At 41.5% G+C, this 21,934-nt stretch overlaps 1 protein-coding gene and 1 long non-coding RNA gene across 10 annotated transcripts in view; one reads left to right on the top strand and one right to left on the bottom strand.

Moving 5' to 3' along the window:
• ctnnd2b (catenin (cadherin-associated protein), delta 2b) overlaps positions 1–21,934 on the top strand; it is a 169,037-nt gene that overhangs the window by 141,149 nt on the left and 5,954 nt on the right. For 7 of the 9 annotated variants that reach the window (XM_028020776.1, XM_028020774.1, XM_028020778.1 and 4 more), the window contains 5 exons: positions 3,143–3,316; positions 3,646–3,796; positions 7,054–7,306; positions 18,380–18,473; positions 18,603–18,729. In XM_028020776.1, the coding sequence (XP_027876577.1) occupies positions 3,143–3,316; positions 3,646–3,796; positions 7,054–7,306; positions 18,380–18,473; positions 18,603–18,729 (799 nt within the window). The remainder of the gene's footprint in view (positions 1–3,142; positions 3,317–3,645; positions 3,797–7,053; positions 7,307–18,379; positions 18,474–18,602; positions 18,730–21,934) is intronic. The other 2 variants (XM_028020777.1, XM_028020775.1) reach the window with 1 other exon arrangement.
• Positions 16,738–17,685, bottom strand: LOC114146575 (uncharacterized). Its single transcript, XR_003595915.1, has 2 exons — positions 17,349–17,685; positions 16,738–17,285 (listed from the first exon to the last, which is right to left on the bottom strand). It is a non-coding gene; the product is annotated as an uncharacterized LOC114146575 (long non-coding RNA).

Raw genomic sequence — 21,934 nt, 5'->3', positions numbered from 1 at the left:
TTCTGGGCTCGTTTCTGACAAATCTCGCCATCTCCGGCCTCGCCACAGCGCCGTTATCCGCCTCGCTTCCTCTTCTGTTCCCCATTAACATCAAACATCATCGAATTTTAACTGCAACGCAAACTTTTTAACGACACATTAAATGTTCTTTTTGCTCTTGAAGCCCATCAAGTTTTTATGATGATGCTTGTTGCAAACTGGGGCTCATCACAGCTTTTTTTAAAAATATATTATTATTTTCCTCTCTAAATATCTCAGTATATCCCAGAGTTCTTCTGTGATGTCTCAGCAGTATTTGTTTAGTTCATCAGGGATTCTTTTTTTTTTTTGTTTGGTTTTGGTATCATAAATAGATTTTTACTTAATTCTGTTATTTTGAAATTATGTTGTTTGAGCCTCTATTCTTTTCACCGCTTACATCTGACTCATTTAGTACATTCTGCATTATTTGGGGCCAGAGCTATGACATGTTGCAGTATAATTATATTGTTATTCCACAACACAATCAGGATGTAATAAATGTAGAGCGCCTTTAAAAAAAATATTCACTCCTGCTGAATTTTGTTTCCAGATTTTTCTCACCGTACAGCCACATGTTTCATCCAAATTTTGTACGATAGACCAACATCAAATTGGATAAACAGGTTCTGGTTATTGTAGAGCTAAGGATCTAGAATAGATCTTTCCTGCTAACTGGTATTACTGTCCACAATAACTCTCTGGAGGCTTTGATTTACAAAAGCATTTAATTCCCCCTTTGGGATCAATAAAGTATTTTGAATTTGAATCTGAAAACAACTGGTTTTCGTGGATCTTATTTAAAAAGTGAATGTGTGAACGTTTGAGAGCCATGCCTCGCTTCCTTTCCGCTTCACAGTCACACACTACACCTGTTTTGGTCCGTTTCACAAAACGGCAAGTCGCGTCCACACGGCATGACGTGAGTGTGGACCTTCTTTTTTTGTTGTTGTTGTTCTTATAAAGACCATGCTTACTTTTTCGAGGCTCTGCATCGTCTAAGTGTTTCGGTTTAGTCTGCTCGGCGCCTGCGCTCTGATTTCTGTGAGGCTGATTCTGCCTTTCTCTCTCTGGATTCCTCGAGTGTTAATCCTCCACGCAGCTGAGGGGCAGGAGCAAGAGACCGACGAGCTCCGCCCTCTTGTCATGCAAATGAGCAATCAGTATCATTCTGATTGAGTGGAGACCGTTTTGGGGTTTGTTTTTTTTAAACCACTTCCAGTGTGGCTGTGGGAACTGAAAACACACCGTTTGCAGTATGTGAATTGCTCATCCTCCCTGCATGACTTTTTTTTTTCTCACCTCTGCCAATCATTTCTGAATCTGGCTGAGATTTATGAAATCGGTTTTGGGATTCAGGTTTTATTACCTTCTGTTTGCCGGATTTTCTCCATGCAAACGTCTTTTTTCTGCTTGTGGGGAGGACGACGGGTCCCAATGATCATATTGGAGTAGGGACAGATCATAACCTCTTCAATAAAAGAAACCCAAAAAGTCCGTCGCTCTCTCTCCCTTCTGTCTGTGCGCCGTCGCCACTCTAGTGCAGCTGCGGGCGATTACCATGAAGCAGCGATTAGGGAGTGTGTGTGTGCCGAAGAGGACAAAACTCCAACGGGGCAATTAGAGGAGAGGAAGGGAAAGGAAGTGGAGGAGGAGACAGGAGACGATAAAGAGGGTGTAGCGGCGAAATCAGATTAAAGGCGCGAGGAGCAGCTAAAGATGGACAGCAGCGCTTGGCGGGGTTACAGATGCAGCGAAGGAAGCTGTCGCACGTTAGTCACATGAAAATAAGATGAGCTGATATCGTGTTGCATCAGAGAGACAGAGACGTCTGCACATTCACTGGAGGGTGACAAGAAAAACTTAAACAATAACTTCAGTTAAATCTGCAGAAAATTAATGCAAGATAAAATCTGCAAGATCATTCGAGCCTGATAGTGCAGAGTGACATCATCAGTGTTGTTTCCAGATTAGTGCGAGACCAGCACAGATGAGTACGTACTAGTAAAATGGGAGAAAAATCTGAGTTTTGTCTAGTTTTAACAATAACTACTTGGCCCGTCGCATTAACCCGTAAATCAATTAATTGTGTGAGAAATTAAAACAAGCTCAATCATTTCCATTGGCATAATTGATCATTTTTCTGTTTTCTCTCTCTTTTTCCACCAAAAGCTGGATGACAAAAGTATTCAGTCTGGTGCTTTGGTGCAAAATTGGACGACAATTTTGTTTGCAGACTTTTCGTAATTCATTTGATTTGTTGTTTCCGTCGTCTTGGTCATTTTGCTCCGGTGTTAAATGTTCGTTAGAATGTAAATTTAAAGTGAATTGATCTGTGAAACTATTGTGCTTGAATTTGTTTTGTGAATTTGTTTATTTTCATCTTGCCAGGTTCCACATTAATAAAGTTTGACTCACTAATCAACTACGTAAGAAAACTTTTTCGAGGTTGCCGAGGATTTGAGACCAGGTTGGACGTTTCCCTAAACACACTTCAGATAAAGAAAAAAGATTTAAAAAATTGTTAGAATGGCCCAGTCAAAGTTCATATATAAATCCACTAGAGTGTCTGTGACAATAATATGGACACTAACTATCCAATTGTTTTCTTTTGTAGAAATGCACCACAATTGACAGCAGCTTTTGTTGCATCTAAAGTAGGTTTTATATGTATTGATTCAGGGTGACTAGATAGAAATCCATGCCACACTTTTCAGATTCATATTTTTTGTATTTTAAGCGTTTCTCCCTCACACCGCACAATGGAGAACCGTGCGACTTGCAGCCAGACAGATGCAACAGCTTTATCACTCCCTCATTAAAAACACGGCCGGTTACGGCTTCTTATGCACTTATCATTACTCGGTTTAGTGTGCGCACAGTTTCGGGAAATCCATGTTTGTCTAGCCTCTCGCCAACATTTTCTGAGGTGCGTCATGGGTGCTTCATCAGCGCTCGAGAGTATATCCAATTCAAGCAGCAGATGAGCTTCGTTTCGTTTATCGGCGCCTTTATGAAACAAGGAATCCTCTCCTTCTCGTTTGCTGCTTTTGCCCGCGGGGAGTGCTGCCGGGCCCCTCACGACTGCTCCTCCGTTCTGAGCCGTTGCCTTGTCGTTCCGCAGTGGGACGGCGTCGGGCCCTTCCCGGACTTGGCTGAGCCTCCGAAAGGCATCCAGATGTTGTGGCACCCCACCATCGTCAAGCCCTACCTCACGCTGCTGTCTGAGTGCTCCAACCCGGACACACTGGAGGGAGCAGCCGGGGCTCTGCAGAACCTGGCCGCCGGCAGCTGGAAGGTGAGAGCTGTCATTGTCGTAACCGAGCAGCATCTGCGAGAGGAGAGGAGATCACAGTTCTAGTAGAGAGGGAAAAGTCCAAGTGGTTTTCAAATGAAAGAAACCTCGACGGTTTTCATCAAAGCTAACGGGGGGGGGGGGGGTGATGATAATGCGATATTCTTTTGTTAATTGTAAGCATTTAATTGTAAGCATCTACAATTAACAGGGGTTACCTGTAAATGCCAACAATGGTCTGAGTGGCTAACACTTGTTCTATAACAACTGAAAGTGTTGCAAATGTGTGATTCTGTCTCTGTCCACATCTTTTCCTCGTCCCGATTGCCCAGTGGTCCGTCTACATCCGAGCCGCAGTGCGCAAAGAGAAGGGCCTGCCCATCCTGGTGGAGTTACTGAGGATAGACAACGACCGGGTGGTCTGCGCCGTGGCTACGGCCTTGAGGAACATGGCTCTGGACATTCGGAACAAGGAGCTTATCGGTAAGCCGGCCGAGCACAGCAGATGTAGGGGGCTTGGCCAAGCTAAAGGTGTACGGCGGACCTCCTTTCATTTGCGGTTCAAGGTTTGCAGATTCACCCATTCGTGGATTTTTTTTTATTTTTTCTGGGATGCAGAAATGACTCATGGACAACATGCCTATTCTTTTCTGTAGAATAGAATAGGCATGTTGAAAATATTTGAAAGAAAACACAGCCTAGGGAGCTCAAATAGCTACCTACATGCTATTGTCTGGCCTCTGCACAGCAGCCACTCCAGGAATGCCATTTATTTTCTTTGGTGTTCATTGGCTGCAGATATTAGCATTTACGCTATTCGAAGACGGTTTCCACTGTGCATGTCAATGCATATTGAGGTATATTTGATGGGAAATTAAAATAGGTAGTTGGAAGCATTTTTCAGAGGAGACCTCAAGTATTTGCAGATTTTAAAGCTAACTATGATCCCCAAATACCAGGGGTCAACCGTGTGTCAAGAATCTGAAGAAAAGAATGTCTTAAGACGTGACATACAGCTGGTGTCAGACTGGGAATCTTTTCTGGTGAAGGAAGTTTAGCCAGTTATTATGGCGGTAATATCTCTATAAAAAAATTGTGACAAAAAAACTCCAGAATATTACTATAATCTCTTTTTGTCTCATTTTCTATTAATCTGATCTGCTGTTGCATATTGCATCATGAGGTGAAAGGATGAATGCACTCCTGGAATATAAACATTTATATATACATATGCCAAAGAAAAGGACATTGTTGTTGAAATATAATTTAGTCTAAAATATGACCTTTTGTTTGATCTTTCTGAGTGTAGGTCTATTTGAGCCGCTTTCATTTACTTCAAAAGCAAATCACAAACATCAGCTGTCATTCTATTGCTACAAACGGAGCCTAATTTTGCCATAATTCAAACAGATTGCGGCAAAGGGAATTTGCGCTGCAGGGGTATCTTAGCAGATCTGTTTGCACATATAACTCGTGGAAAGGATTACTGTTTGAATTTAAAATCAATTTGCAAAACGAAAACAAAGAATTTGAAAAGCATGTTGGAATATTAATCTCTGTTTGCAGATCGCTCCTTTCTGTACAAACCACAGCACAGCCGAACACCTGATGCTAGATTTTTTTTTTCTTTCTTTCTTGCTAGAGACTGACTGATGTCTTTAATAAACTCCGCTTTTCTGTTGGTCCCCATGGCAACAGCCACATGCCTCTTTCTATTTGCTCCGTTCGATGCTTTTGGCTTTGAGCTAAACCGTGTGACGTCTCGGTCGGTGAATGCGGTCATCCGCGTCCTCGGCGGATGTAGGCCGCGATGTCAGATTTTGCTTTGTGCTGACCCCGGTGCGTGCGGCCATGTTTTCAGAGAATATACTGTCCTCCCCTTGGTTGGAACACAACCAAATTGCTTGAGCTGCACAGCATATTGTGTGGTCAGGTTCGCGGCGCTCTCCGCTGCAAATATCAATACTGTCAGCACTGGCGGCTCTGCTTGTGAGCCAACTGTTGTTTTATTACTCCGGCAATACAAAACGTGACAAAGGGCTTCGCTGTTTGGGGTGCGCACGGCGACGAAAGTGGAGACGGACAAGAAGTTTTACGACAGGAAGTCACACGCGGTCTAGTAGTGTGCCGTCAGGAAGCCGTGATGGGACCAGTGCAGGGCGAGGGTGACCCATTCAGGACGAGAGCCACGGGGCGGAGAGAACACGATGCCCTGACAGAATCACATAGGTGTCATGGGAAGCGTAGTCCGTCTGTGTCAGGGAATGTGACTAGCAAGTATAAACGCAGAGTGGATATTTGTTTTTCTTGGGATTAAGTTTTTAAAACACTCTTTTCTAGTTTTTCTTTGACCGTACACCTCATTCTGTGAAAGAGATGTACGGAGCCTCGTGTCGGAAGAAAAACGGCAAGTGACTGAGGGTCACTACGCGTAACACAAACCCCAGTAAATTCTAGACACTAACAGGTACCATAGAATTGCACAGAAATCCATGAGGGACGGCGGAGTCCCAGAGCGAAATTCTGTGAAAGAGATGTACGGAACCTCGTGCCAGAAGCCCATTAAAATGCTGTTTACATCGTTGTAAACTGTGTGATTGTGAGCGTGAGTGGGAAAAAAAATAGCAACAGGTATTTTGCTCCATATAACACAGTAGGAGTGTAACAGGTAAACCTTTTATGGATGCAAACTCGACTAAAAACCCACCTGTTTAAGATTGTATTTGAAACGTAATCAATTACAAAGAAATACAGTACCACAAAACACAAAGGGAAGTCTAAAGGGATAATATCCCCTCGTGTGAAGGCGACTGATTTAAGCTCAACACCTTGCGTTTATTTTGAAGTACAAAAGGAAGACGTTCTTGTGTTGCCTCTTCATGTGGACAGAGCTAGCTTACAATGGCTTCTTGTCCAGGTGGCTGAAGTGTCTATAACTTCTAAATAATATATCCAGCAGCAATTTAGGCAGCCAGTACAGAAACGATAAGCACTGACGGAGTGAATCCAAACGATTGATGAGCACTGCGAAGACATGGCAACAAGCAAACTATTAGCCACTAATGACTCTAAAGTTTGAACTGTTTGCCGGCTTCGTATTGGTACTTAAATGCATGTTTGTTTTCTCTTTATGAATCTCAACTGTGTTTAATCATTTCTACCTCTATAGAAAAACACAATAAAATAATTCATCTCCTGCCGGAACATTCTATGTTGATTATAGATATATTTTTTTTTACTTTATGATGTGAATTCTTAATTTTCAACATCTCAATAATAATTAAGACATACATAACAACGTATGATCATAAATGTTATCATATTGGTACAGCAGACCTAACCTCCTACAAGTTTGCTTCTTATTTATTTTTTAATGTTTTTTAAGTTTTTAAAAAAAAAGTGAAGCAAACGGGTTTTCCAGAAAAATCCTAAGCTTTTCGAGGGCCCACGGCCTCGGGTGGTGTTGATTTTAATCGAACCTCAAAGCTCCACTTCAAACTTGTACAACCTTTAGATAGAACACTTCCATAGAGAGTTTTGAGGGGGGGAAAAAAGTTACTTTAAAAAGATGTTTCCTGCAGCTCCGCCTGAAGATACTCTCACGAATTACAGTACTTTTATTTCATGTCTTGTTTCTCACTCCTTTCAGCCTCTAAAAGCTCATCTGCAGCCTCCCACTAAACCTTTTTTTTTTCTTTTCTTTTCCCCCCCACTCACCTTTGACCGTCATCTTTGACCAGGCAAATACGCCATGAGGGATTTGGTGCATCGCTTACCCGGAGGCAGCAACAACAACAACACTAGCGGCGGCGGAGGAGGAGGCAGCATCAACAGCAGCATCCTGGGGGGGAAGACCATGTCGGACGACACCATCACCGCGATCTGCTGCGCGCTGCACGAGGTCATCACCAAGAACATGGAGAACACCAAAGCGCTGAGGGACGCCGGCGGAATCGAGAAGCTCATCGGCATCGCGCGCACCAAGGGAGACAAGTAAGCTGAACGGGAAGGCGGCGGCGGGTGAACGAAGCGGGGTTAGGGGTTTCATAACGAAGCGAAGTCTGACGTGAATTTAAAGAGAATAAAACCGCTTTTTAAAAAGGCATGTTGGCACCGTGCTTAAAAAAAAAAAAAAATCCACTATCTAGGACAGTTGAGAACACAAGGCCTCTAAGATTGTGATTTTTGGAGAGGTTTTTTTTTTCCTCACAGTCTGATAAATCAACGTTATTTATGGTCAAATTGCTTTACGGTGTGGTAGCTGAAGGAGGAACAGCTTATCCTGCTCTCTCCTGTCTTTACTGATAACTTTGCCTGTGAGTTACTTTTTAAAGTGACAGTTTTTATAGTTATATTTACATTATCGACATGATAACTGGATTACTTCAAACCTAAGGACTGGGGGATTTTCTTACTTTTACCTTTATTTTTTTACCTTACTTTTCTTCATCTCCAAGTTGAACCAGGGCAAAATGCCTCCAGCTAACCCCAAGGGACATTAGCAGTATTATACAACGACTTCAGTCTATAGAAATGAAAATCAAACTGCTGGAAGTGAACTTTGAGATCAACGCTACCTGTGGAAATCAGACAACTCTTCCTCAAATCAACGGAGAGGCCGTACGCCTCGCATCAAGCAGCTCACCCTGGAACGCTCTGGGTGCCAAGCCGAAGCAAAAGTCTCACACTGCAGATCCGTGGAGACAACTAACAGGGAGAAATCCCTCACCTGGACGAATCAGCGTGGCCGGCTCTGAGCCGAAACCCACCTTCAACTTCAACACCTGCTAAACCAAAAGAAAACAAACAAGCAGCTGCAACCAAAACGGTTCTACCGACCCCGCTCCCAAGGACAGAGCGACCAGCCCGGGCCTCAAGACATTCTGACTCTGTGGGAATCCCACTGAAAAACAGATTTTCTGCACTCCAGCCTGAGCCTCTGAGTGAAACCTCGCTTTCAAACATCAACAATGAGGCAATACCAACACATCCACCCCCAAGCCCCAAAGGACAAAGCAGGTAAACCACCAGCTAAACGAAAAGTATCCCAAAAGTGCTTATTGTTGGAGATGAGGCAGTAAATGGAATCAGTCACGTTTGCAATCACAAGAAAATGAGAGTGATTTCTTCTCCTGGTGACACTGTATCTGATTTAACTCGCAAAGTTCTCTCTCTAACCGCTGATCGGCCAAATATTTATGTTACTTTAGTTGTGCATGTTGGAGCCAACGATCTGGCAAAGCAGAAACTTCTGAAAAAGGACTTTAATATTCTTCTGAACACTATGGGAAAGTTAAAAATGAAGTTATTTCTCAGTGGTCCAATTCCATCAGACAAAAAACACTCCAGGCCGGGCATGATAAACAAATGGCTGATTAAAACCTGCTCTGCCAGCTCAGTGACCTTCATCAATAACCTCTAGATCTATTGGCAGCGCTTTCACCTTTTTTGGAAGAGGCAGACGCAATCTTAATAAACATGGGACAAAGCTACTCACTGCAAATCCATCCATCCATCTTCTTCTGCTTATCCGGGATCGGGTCGCGGGGGTAGCAGCTTCAGAAGGGAGGCCCAGACTTCCCTCTCCCCAGCCACTTGTTCCAGTTCTCCCGGGGGGATCCCGAGGCATTCCCAGGCCATAGTCATTGTTTATAGCCCCTCATATAGACATAGTCCCTCCAGCGTGTCCTGGGTCTTCCCTGGGGTCTCCTCCCGGTGGGACGTGCCCGAGCCACCTCACCAGTGAGGCGTCCAGGAGGCATCCTGACCAGATGCCCCTCAACTGGCTCCTCTCGACGTGAAGCAGCAGCGGCTCTACTCTGAGTCCCTCCCGGATGACTGAGCTTCTCACCCTATCTCTAAGGGAGAGCCCAGCCACCCTATGGAGAAAACACATTTCGGCCGCTTGTATCCACGATCTCGTTCTTTCGGTCATGACCCAAAGCTCATGACCATAGATGAGGGTGGGAACGTAGATCAACCGGTAAATCGAGAGCTTCGCTTTTTGGCTCAGCTCTCTCTTCACCACGACGGACTGGTACAGCACCCGCTTAATGGCAGACGCTGCGCCAATCCGCCTGTCGATCTCCCGCTCGCTTCTTCCCTCATTCGTGAACAAGATCCCGAGATACTTGAACTCCTCCACTTGGGGCAGGACACCCTCCCCCCCCCCGACCCGGAGAAGGCACTCTACTCTTTTCCGGGGTAGAATCAGGCCATGGTGAGAACCAATGTGCTCCTGGAACGGACACAGAAGACTTTAAAAATTAAAAGAACCATGATGACAACCAGTTTTGTATCGTTCCTGACTCGTACATGTCCAGAAAAGTGTGCCCGATTCTGTGAAATATTGTGGTCTTTGGCGTTTCCTCCAGCAACAAGATCTCGTCCTCTGATTTTTTTTCCATCCTGGATTTGGCTCTGTCCAGCTTAATTTTCAAAACAACAATCTCCTTGTTTAGTTGGTCATTTTCTGCTTCCAGGAATTCAATCTTTTCTGTCATCTTCCTCAGAGAATCCCGTGCGTTTTCTCTTATAGTTCTGTTTGTCCGTTCCTGGAGCACATTGATTCTCGCCATGGAGTCGTAGTCAGATTTTAATTGTTGTGTCGTATTCCTGGCTTCGTCCAAATCTGAATTGAGGCGTCTGATTTTTTGTTCATAATGTTCGTTGCGACATCGTAGCATCTCATTCACTGTTTGACAGTTTTTAATGTCGCTCTTGCTCTGGCTAAGTTGGAGACACCCGATTTTTTTACTCAACATTGCCACCATGTTTTTAAGCTGCTCGTTTTCGCGCTCGTATTTCATGCAGCTCCTCTCCAAACTGTTTGTTCCTTCCACCAGGAAAACGTTTCCTCCCAGTGAAGTAGTCTTTACTTTTGCCAAAAAATAATCCTTCTCTGCCATGGTACTTGTCTCTTCGTGTCGAACCTAAAACCGCAAATAAATTTTTCTGTGGAATCTGGGAATACAGAGACAGTGACCAGTGATGTCACAGACAGGATGAGTGACATCACTGCTTCACATCAAAGCCACAAGAAGTCTGTTGCGTGGGTGGGGGGGGGGATGTTTTTTTTTAAACTTTATTCTCAGATACACTGTAAAACGACAGAGTGAAACATTTGTTATGCCTCCAGAAAAACAAATACAGATAAATACAGATAAACATATTCAAGAAAAAGCTAAGGGGCTTCGGTTCCCAACTCAAAGCAGTACAGATTTAAATTATTTTAGTAGCTATTTTTTGTCAGAGTCTTTCATAGTCGGGATATAAAACTTAACTTCATTGTAAAATGCAGCAAGGCATGGCTTTCTCTACCTGGAACAATGAATATGATATTTAGCTAGTGGCAATAAAGGATTTATGAGAAACTCAGAATTGTTAAGCATGATTTCAGTGAGGCCAAGTAAGAAATCTTCCCATAATATCATAAATTGTGCTTCTATGTTGTTGTGGATAAAGTCACACAGATTCTGCCAAAAAGCATCAACAAAGTTACAGCGCCAAAACAAGTGGACAGCAGTTTAAGGATATGAATCACAAAATGCACAATTTACATCAAATTCTTTCTTGAATATTTAATTCTCATAAAAGGATTAGTGCAAACATCTGCGATAGCTTTTCATTTTAAACGGGTAGGATATTCTGATGAAGTGATATTTTTGTGTTTTTGTCGTGTAAATTATTCCAATGCTATGCTAAGCATAACTTCTAAGCTTCCACTTCAGTCTCGTCACATAAAGAAATGAGTGATCAGAAATGATCATATTTAACATTAACACAGCCTGCTATAGTTTTCGTTTTGTAAACATCTTACACCGACTGAGCCATTTATCCCTGCTGCGGTAGGAAATGACGAGGCAGCACAGGTGGTCAGAACCACGGCTCATGTTAGATCCTTTTTTCTGGATACGGTGTGATTGATGATAAATTCTTGTTGAACTTCTGTCTTTTTTTTCTGTTTTGTTTTTTTTTTCCTCTTAAAATAGCCGAGGATTCTTCTGCAAGGCTGCTGGACGATTTGTTTGGCAACACTAAAACTGTTCCCTGCATTTACTGGCTGCCCCTCACAGAGGAGCAGCTGAGAGACGCCACAGCTTTTACACTGATTTTAAATGTTTTTTTTTCCTTTTTGTTGCCTTATAAACACAAACTTCAGCGTATTTTGTTTGAATTTTAATTAATATATTTGCAAAGTTTAAGCAGAAAGAATTTTTTGAACAGTTTTTCATTATAATTGTTTGAAAAGTGTGGCATTCTGATATTCCAAAATAAAACTCAGCCAATTGCTTTTTTTTTTTTTCTTTTCTTGATCTGTTAACATGTAATAAATGCACTGCGAAAACACAAACTCTGACCAAGTAGTTTTGGTCTAGTTTTTTAGTACATGAAGTAAGACAAAACTAACTTCATGCAGTTAGTTTTGTCTTACTAACTACAAGTTAGTAAGACATTTTCATTTTAAAATGAATTTAAATTCATTTTAAAATTTGTAATTTAAAAATTATTTACTTTTCAAAGTAAATAATTATATTATTATATTAATTTTTAAAAAGTACTAGTTCCTCTGACGGATCAAACTTTTAACAAGATATTTTTCCCATAAGTGAAATAATCTGCCAGTCGAACTAATGCTTCTTTAAAATCAATGCTAAGGAATTATTAACTTAAAACAATCTCCTCTGTTGTGTGTAAAAGTTACTTGTAACAGACAGAATACACATAAAAAGTAAAAGCAAAGTGCAGTACTAACTGGTGCATCAAACCAGAAGGATATCATAATTACCGGCAAAATAAAACACATTCACATTTGTTCTATATAAAAAAAAAAGTTATTCAGAACTTGATTTAAATAATTGTAAATGTCCACATCTCGAATGAGTAAATCAAAAAGCTGATTTATTTCAATAATATTAAAAGTTGGCCTCCATATGGATTCCTTGCACACAATGTTATACATCTACAGCATTTATTTCTAATTATTTCACACCTGGGCTCCAAGGCATGCCCCGATGAAGGAGGATTTGGTAACGTAATTAGATTAGATGTGTTGCCACCCCCTCGCCACTAGAGGCAGTAGCAGGCCCGAAAAGATGCGACTAAGGAGCAGATTTAGAAGTACACCGAAAGCTACACAATTTGTTAAAAACTGTGAGCTGCGCTGAAGTAAATAAAAGAGAGAAGTTCAAATACATGCTGAGAGTGAAAATCCTTCCTAAAGGTGAAAATATATCGCAGATTTAAAAAGAAAATAAAAACGGGAGGCTGCGGATTATATAGGAAATAGCGCAATCTTAATAAACGTGGGACAAAGCTACTCACTGCAAATCTTTTTCATTTTATCAACAAGGACAGCAACGTGATCATCGCTTCAGTAGAACAGGCTCAAGGATTTCTGACTAGGAAGGAACCGTCGGCTTATCAGGAACAAACAGTTTCAGAACAAGCTGATACATCGACTGGAGACAGAGAGACTGGTTCCCTTTTTCCTTCTCCCCTCCCTCTCTGCTCACCCACTCATTCACAGGATTCACAAGATACCTATGAAGAAATGTCTTCTGGACCGGAGTTTCTTAAATTTACAGGTGGAATGAATCAGCAGGTTCTCCTCGGCACGTCTTTCCTTAGCGCTCACGTAGCAGACCTCACTTCATTTAAGCCACCTGACTCTAACTTCCCAGAGGATCCACCACTCTGTGTTTCTGAGGTCTGAGGCCGGGGTCCAGATTTTATCTTTACACATATCTTCCTCCAGAATGTGTCTGGCCCCCCGGCACAGCAAAACAGGACATTACCTGTCCGTATCACTACAAGAAAATTTACAAAAATCAGAAATATAAAATACAGCTGTCCTAATTCAAACATCAGACTGTTCCCCTGCCTAAAGGAACCTCAGACTGAAGAACTTTTGGCCTCCAAGTCACTTAAACTACCTCTTTTAAATACCAGATTTCACTGTGCTAAAGCTCTATTAATTAATGATTTCATCACTGAGCATAATATCGATGTTATGTTTCTGACAGAAACATGGTTGAATGATAATAATGAACCGATCGTACTAATTGATTCTGCACCTCCTAACTACAATTTCTTCAGTGAGGATAGAAAACACAAAAAAGGAGGAGGCGTGGCTTCAATATTTAAGAATACCATAAATTGTAGTAAAATCTCTTTGGGTCACTTCACCTCTTTTGAGTATCTTGGAATTGAGGTTAAAGGCCACAAACAAACTTTGACTGTAACTCTATACAAAACTCCAACTTTTGTGGAAAATTTCTTTACTGACTTGAATGAACTTCTATCTATTATATGTATTGATTATGATTGTTTAATAATTGTTGGTGATTTCAACATTCATGTTGACAACCCCCAAGACAGAGGGGCAAAAAAGCTTGCTTTTGGTCTAACACAACATGTCAAACAAGCAACACACACTCAAGGACACACACTGGACCTGGTTATCAGTAAGGGTGTGAATATTTCCAATGTCTCTGTAACTGATGTCGCCCTGTCGGATCACTTCCTGTTATCTTTGAAAGATCTTTATCTTTTAACCCACTTGGACAAACAGCAACCATCACAAAACGTTCTCTCACTGAAAACACAGCAGAAACTTTTAATCAAATCCACTCTTCTTCCTCACCCTTAAGCTGTAATGATGTAGATAAGTTGGTAAATGATTTTCAGTCTAAAGTCTCAGATATCATTGATTCCATTGCCCCAATTAAAATGAAGGTTGTGTCTGATAAAAAGAAATCTCCATGGAGAAATGCACAAACAGTTAGATCTGCAAGAAAACTCTGCCGTAGGGCAGAACGAAAATGGCGTAAAACTCAACTCCACGTTCATTGTGACATCTATAAAGAAAAACTACGTAACTATCATTTAACACTAAAACATGCAAGAGAGGCTTTCTTTGCAGATGTCATAAACAAAAACATTAATAATGCTCCAGCTTTATTTGCAACAGTTGACAGAATCACAAACCCTCCTGTGACGTTACCGCCTGAATTCCAATGTTTTGCCGCCTGCAACCAGTTTTCCAGCTTCTTTTCAGAGAAAATTTTAAAAATCAGAGGATTAATCTGCACATCCACTATAAAGTCAGTACCAATGCTGTGCCCAAACAAAACAAATACAGGAAAAATGACCCAATTCCAACTACTTAATTATAAAACCCTACAGGAAATTATAAGTCAACTAAGCTCCAGTTCCTGCTGTCTGGATGTTCTAGATCTATAACTCTAGAACATTTCTTTAAGAAAGTCCTGCCTTTTATTGCTTCTGATCTGATCCAAATAGTAAACTCATCGCTCTCATCAGGCGTTTTCCCCCAGGCTCTGAAAACAGCAGTAATCAAACCACTTATAAAAAAGAACAATCTGGACAAATCACTAATGCAGAATTACAGGCCGACCTCTGACCTCCCATTCATCAGCAAAGTTATTGAAAAAGCTGTGTGTAAACAATTAACTAGCTTCCTAACTATAACCAACCTCTTTAACTCCTTCCAGTCTGGTTTCCATGGTTACCACAGCACAGAGACCGCCCTCGTAAAAGTGTTCAATGACATCCATATAAATACGGACTGTGGCAGAACCACAGTGCTGGTTCTGTTGGACCTCAGTGTTGACCATGACATATTACTGAATCGACTGGAGAGTTGGGTCGGACTCTCCGGTCCAGTGCTTAACTGGTTTGAATCCTACATAAAGAACAGGGATTTCTTTGTTTCAATTGAAAACTTTTCATCAAAGAGGTCAAAGGTCACATGTGGGGTACCCCAAGGTTCAATCCTAGGACCCCTTTTATTCAATATTTATATGCCCCCACTAGCTCAGGTTATAACAGGAAATAATATTAGCTACCATAACTATGCAGATGACACACAGCTCTACATTACGATGTCACCAGGTGACCTTTGACCCCATCCAATCACTGAACAGATGCTTAGAACAGATTAATGTGTGGATGTGCCAAAACTTTCTCCAGCTGAACAGAAACAAAACTGAAGTTCTTATTTTTGGACCTAAAGAGGAACGATCTAGAGTTATATATCTAGAGTTATAGATCTAGAGTTATAGATCTAGAGTCAATGCACAGCTTCAGTTATTACAACTGAAAACCAGCGATCAGCCCGAAACCTGGGAGTAGTGATGGACTCTGACCTGAACCTCCAGAGCCACATAAAGACAGTCACAAAGTCGGCCTTCTATCACCTGAAGAACATTTCCAGGATTAAAGGACTAATGTCTCAGCCAGATCTAGAGAAACTCATCCAGGCGTTCATCTTCAGTCGTATTGATTATTGCAACAGCGTCTTCACAGGTCTGTCCAACAAATCAATCAAACAGCTGCAGCTGATCCAGAATGCTGCTGCTGGCGTTCTCACTAAAACCAGGAAGATAGAGCACATAACACCAGTTTTAAAGTCCCTCCACTGGCTCCCTGTAGCTCAAAGAATAGACTTTAAAATACTGTTGTTAGTTTATAAATCACTGAACGGCTCAGCACCACAATACATTAAAGATCTGCTGTTGTTGTATCAACCCTCCAGAACCTCTTAGGTCTTCCGGTTCTGGTTCTGCTCTGCATCCCCAGAACCAGAACCAAACGAGGAGAAGCAGCTTTCAGCATCTATGCACCACAAATTTGGAACAAACTTCCAGAAAACTGTAAAACAGCTGAAACACTGACTTCTTTTAAATCTCAACTAAAAACCCACCTGTTTAGGATTGTATTTGAAATGTAATCAATTACAAATTTATTGATGGAACTTGACTTAATGCTGTGTTTTGATTATTGATTCTATGTTGCATTGTGTTTCTGTGTTTGTAATGATGTAAAGCACTTTGAAATGCCTTGCTGCTGAAATGTGCTATACAAATAAAATTTGATTGATTGAAATTGATTAAATTAACAATAGTTATCATTAAAATGATTTGAACTTTGAGGATTAGAAAGTAGCTTAATTGCCCTAAATTCCCTTAATTTCACAAAGGTTATTTTTTATAAACTTATCCAGGAGAAACTAAGAATCTGTAAGGCCAAACAGAATGCTAACTGTGCCTCGCAAAAGTATTCACACCTGTTCAAGATGTTCACATTGCGGTTTGTCATCACACTGACATGCATCCATGTGTTTTGGTCTAAAACGTTTACTGTGACCAGTTTTCCTGTTTCCCACAGCCTGATGCTGCCACCATCGTGTTTCACCTCACGTAACACTTTGCATGTTGGCCAAAAAGTTCTAATTATTTTGTTGTTGTTGTTCTGTGAGCAAACCAATTTCCATATGCTTGTGTGGCGTTCCGTAATTTGGACAATACAATGTCGTTTGTTGCCAACAACGCCACCCGGGGTTTTCACCCAGGAATTATTAAAGGGACACAGGTCCGGTTTTGCAAAAAAGCGAGACAGGCCTCAAGACAATAATAATTTATTATGACAGAGTAAAAAAAAATACCTGTATCTGAACCAAAAGAAAAATTCACAAAACAAATCCGAATAGGCTTACCGGTGGATACAGCCAGGTCCTGGATGGTAGGCTCCAAAGCAAAGAAATCAAAACAAACACCCGTGAAGTCACTCACTCCTTGTAATTTCCTCCACCTATTGGTATTGATCACTACAGTCACACCAAAAAGGGACGCCGCATCCAGGGCCCGAGCGCACCACCGGTAGTCTAGAAAATAAAAATAAGAAAAGACAATTTGTTAAAACTACAGGCAATAAAAGAAATAAAAATGTCAAAATAAACCCATAAAATCCCTATGCTCGACGGCACAGCAAAATGAGCAACCCAGTCCAATCCAATCCGAAATGAATGCGATCAGCCGCTCCTTGTTTCGATTTCGGAAGAGGGGGTGGGGGGGGCGTGTCCCCGGCAGCCGGTCTCTCTCTCGCAACCGCTAAGTAAGCAGTGACTTGGTGCAGGCAAAGCAGCAGCTTTGTGTGACAGTCGAGATTCCTAAATAATAAAACAGTTTAAAATAAAAGAATAAAAACAAGATTTGTCACTCATTCCACCTACCAATTAGCAAGCTCTCCACACTTGCACCCAAATGGGAACGCTCAAATGTTGGCACTGTTTTTGCAGGAACCACTTCACCCACAATCAATGTGGAGGTAAATACGCCCGTCCGTTCCTGCTGATAAAAGGCTCTACATGACTACGATGTATAAGCAGCTGTAAATACGCAGGTAGTCAACCTCACCTGTACTCAGCGCACAGACAGCTCAACACGGAAGCGTGGTGTGTCAACAGCAAACAACGTCAGACTGGAGCTCACCTCTACTTTTTATACTGAGCGCCCTCTGGCGCTATTGGCCCGCTTGCAATCACCCTGCCAGCAGGTGCAGCCTCCACCTCTTCCGGCCACATTTGCTTTGCCATCTACGTGGTAAAGGGTCTTCTTACTGCTTTCTAAATAAGATACATTTATGATTGTGCTTAGAACATGACAAAATGTGGAAAACTACTGTTCCAAGGCACTGTAGATGAAAAATATGTTCAGTGACGCCTAGAACAATTATCATTTTAACCATAAGGACAAGTAAAATAATGTCAAACTCTAAAACACCAACCTTATAAACACTATACTTTGTTTTATAACTAAAAACAGTGCTTTAGAGATACTCTCGGAACATAAAGGTGATTTCTACCAGGTTTCATGTGTGTGTTTGTTTTTTCTCTCTCTCTGATTAATGGTTTGCCCTCACGTAAACCCAAAATAATAACGCCGACCGAAATGTCTCAGAGAAATGAAGTCTAATTTCGATAAGGCCACACGAGCCAATTAAACTCCGAGCCATTAGTCAGCTGAGTGAAAACCTAGAAGAAAAGCAGATTGAAATGTTGGCCAATTAATCAATCACAACCAGCAGTCACGCTGTCAGCGCGTCGGTTCAGTTTGAGGAGACAACAGAGACGGAAAGCACGTCTTTGTTTTGAAGGTGCTAAGGCTTTTTTTTGTTTGTTTGTTTGGCTGATATTTCTGAATCTTTTTCATCCATAACAAAAACACAGTCGAGCTTTACGCTGTGTCTTTTTGCTCTCTGCTGAATTCCCAGACATAGTCCCAAAGTGGTGAAAGCGGCATCGCAAGTCCTCAACAGCATGTGGCAGTACAGAGACCTCCGGAGTCTTTACAAGAAGGTGCGGCCATTTTGTCTCTGGAAGTTGTTTTGTTTTGATTGTTTGTGATGAATACCGACAGACTGAAACACTGAAAATAAAACTGCAAACCGCCTTCCCGTCCCGTCCCATCTTTTCTTTTCTTTTCAGGACGGCTATTCGCAGTACCATTTCGTGGGCTCCTCCTCCACGATAGAGCGGGACAGACAGCGGCCGTATTCCTCCTCTCGCACGCCGTCCATCTCTCCGGTGCGGACTTCCCCGAACAACCGGTCAGGTGGGTGTCTCCACGCCTCCCTTTCTTTTGCGTCCTCTCCTCTTGAAGCCCCTCATCCTTCTTCCCGCCGGTCAGAGGAGCGCCGCTCCATCACAGCCCGAGTCTTCACAGCACGGCGCTGTCGAGTAAAATCCGCGCTTCGTGTCCATTAAGAACGCTCCCCGTCCTCCACGTTGTCAGCGGAAGGGTTTGAATAACACGAGCCACCGAAGTCTCACAGAAGTTGGGCTGAGGATGATGATGGTGGTGACGGTGACAGCTCCTGACAATGTTCATCATCTCTGATCTTTTCAGACTGCTCTCAGGCTGTGAAACCAGAGAGACAAACTTCAAGTTTAAAGTGTTTCTGTGTGCTAAATTAGCCTGGAAACGATGCTTGCAGACACAATCCGTACCCCTGAGATTGGACATTTTGTTTTGCTACAGCCACAAATTTTGAATCATTTTATTGGATTTGAAAGGAAAATTATCTGAAGGTTGTTTTATTGTTTTTTTGTTGTTGTTGTGTTTGATTTTGTACGAGATTAAAATCTACAAAGTTCTGGTAACACTTTATTTGAAGGGGTGGGCATAAGAGTGACAACTGTCATAAACATGGAGGAGTCTTCATGAAGGTTTTCGACTGCTGTCGTCAAGAGTAATTGGGTAAATAATGATACTTTTAATGCAGGTTTTAATCCAACTTTGCTTTAACCCTGTAAGTCCTAAATGGAGCTCTGGCGCTCTAACTAATCCCGTGCTGTAACTCCGCCACACTTTGCGCTATGTGAAAAACTCCAACGGTTTCTGAAAGGGGAGACGTTGAGCTTTCCAGCCAATATCGGGTTATTACGGTAATTTCACCCCCACTGTAGCAGGGAGTGAAATTAATCTGAGCGCCTCTCTTAATAGACGGTAAATTGTGAAAATAACTCGCTAGATATTGAAAGTTCCAGTTGATGTGGATAAATGGGCAAATATATTTACTCACAGGACATTTAAAGAACTGCGTAACATTGAAATGAGCAAAAATATCCAGGCGGACATTTTAAACTTAGGACATCAAGTGTTAAAAGTGTCATTATTTACAGAATGACACAATTTTGACACTTTCTATGCAACGTTTAATGCAACTTTGCATTAAAAATGTTATTATTTACCAAATAACAATTCATGACAACAGTCATAAACATTTCTGAAGTGATACCAAAGTTTTTTTTATATCCTCTAATAAGCCTCTCTGAGTCAATACTTTGTTGAATCACTTTTTCTTGCTGTTAAATTTGAAATACTTTCACAGTTCTGCACGTTTCCTCCAGATTCCCTTGCTGTAGAAAGACATCTCCACAGCATGATGCTGCCATTACTATATCTTACCATGGGAGATGGTGTGTTCAGGGTCAGTCTTCCACCATAAGCTGTAGCTTTTCACACGTACGGAAAAAATTTCAGTCTTGGACTCGTCTGAGCAGCGCACCTCTTTCCACATAACTTTAGACTTGCTTTCCAACAGCAGATTTCTCTGTGTTGTTTTTTTGTGCTTTTCCTTGAACTGTTTATAAGCCATGTATGATTTTGGTTTTTAACTTCTAACCACGCTTTTCTGCCAAGATGAAACAAACACTTAGAGGAATTGTGGGGATTATTTAAAGCCAGAAAGCAACAATTACTACACTGCTACAGCAATAATATATAAATATTGTAGAATTTTCATGGATGCATATGTCATGGAGAAATATTTCCTTTGAAAAATGAAGGATTAAATTCTACTTTAATCTCAAGCACTGACCTAAATTTAAAGTGACAGGTAAAACAGTCGGTCGTTTTCAAATACCTTTTCTGTTGTTTCACCAGATGTGCACGATGTTGGAAGAATTAAAACCACATATGGAACAAACCAGTCGTCAAAATAACGTTTTTAGTTATGAAAGTGAAAATCAAAGACGTCAACAATCACATTTTGACACATAGAGAGAAAAGGAGACCATGTAGAGAGATGAGAAATGGCATGTCGCTGCGTACGTAGGATGAATGATTTCCCGCTGCTAAGATATTCCTGTCATCAAGGAAATCCAACTTTAAACGTACTTTTGTTTTGATCTGAAAATAAATTCAAGTTGATTCTCTCCTGATGGGAAGGAAAAACTGAGGCGGAGTTCAAATCCACATCACACTTTCCAGGTTTTTCTGTGCAAATAATATCCGCGCTTCACGATGATGCAGCCTTTTGCAGTCTGTTGTAAAATCCCAATAACAAGAGACGAGGTTTGTGGTTGGGATGCCACAAAAAGATCGAGTTGTATGAAGGCACTGGGTGTACCGTCGCTGATGTCACACACGCGTGAAAAGGTGAAATCTGTCACCTGTAGAGTAAAGCGGAGCTGCTGCTAAAATCGACTATTCTTAAGTCATCTTTTCAGGTGTCATTAGTCGATCTGTATTTAGAAACACTGTGCATTAATCTGAGCCTGTCGAGCAATAGAGTGACACAATGAGTGAGACTTTGTGATCTGGAAGCTAATTTCAGCTTTCATTTTTTTTTGTCTCAGTTTACAAGCTTTCTGCAGATGGTCCTCCAAACTCACAGAAAGCTACGAGTGTCTTTGTGTGTCGGCAGCTTTAGGAAAGAGAGAGCGCTCCAACTGACAGAAACTGACAGTCACACTGCATCTGAGCATATGGATCAATGTTAACCGTATTAATGCATGCTGAAGACATAAAGTGGCATAAAGTGAAGCTGCTTTTATGTGCAAAGCTGCTGACAGCGGAGCGTACATTAGACCAAACCATGTGTTCATCACCATCCAACGGCTCTGAACCGATGGATGTTTTTCTGTGTGTCCTCGCCATACAGTGGAACGATAAAGTTTGAAAAAGATGGAAGAGATGACTCGGTGTTTACATAGCTGGGATCCAAAAAATAGGGGTTATATTAGTGACAACAAACTGACATACAGGCTACGAGGAATGTGTTGCGTTTGCACCCCCGGTAAAGATTTAGAGGAGGGGGGAAAAAATCATCTTTTATTACATCAACATAATGTCACACTGAAAAGAAGTCCAATGTTTAATTCAACTTTTCATTTATATTTGTAATTAACTTCTGTCCGTGCAAAAAAATGATTTTTTTTTTGTCTAATTTCTAGTGGAAATATTTTATAAAACTTGAAATAACTTGCTGACAAATAACTTTTCAGCAAGATACAGGAGCTTGTTTAAAGTCAAT

This window comes from Xiphophorus couchianus, chromosome 6 (genome assembly GCF_001444195.1).
Source record: "Xiphophorus couchianus chromosome 6, X_couchianus-1.0, whole genome shotgun sequence".
NCBI lineage: Eukaryota > Metazoa > Chordata > Actinopteri > Cyprinodontiformes > Poeciliidae > Xiphophorus > Xiphophorus couchianus.
The sequence above is the reverse complement of the archived record's forward strand: the minus strand, read 5'-3'. Positions and strand labels throughout refer to the sequence as shown.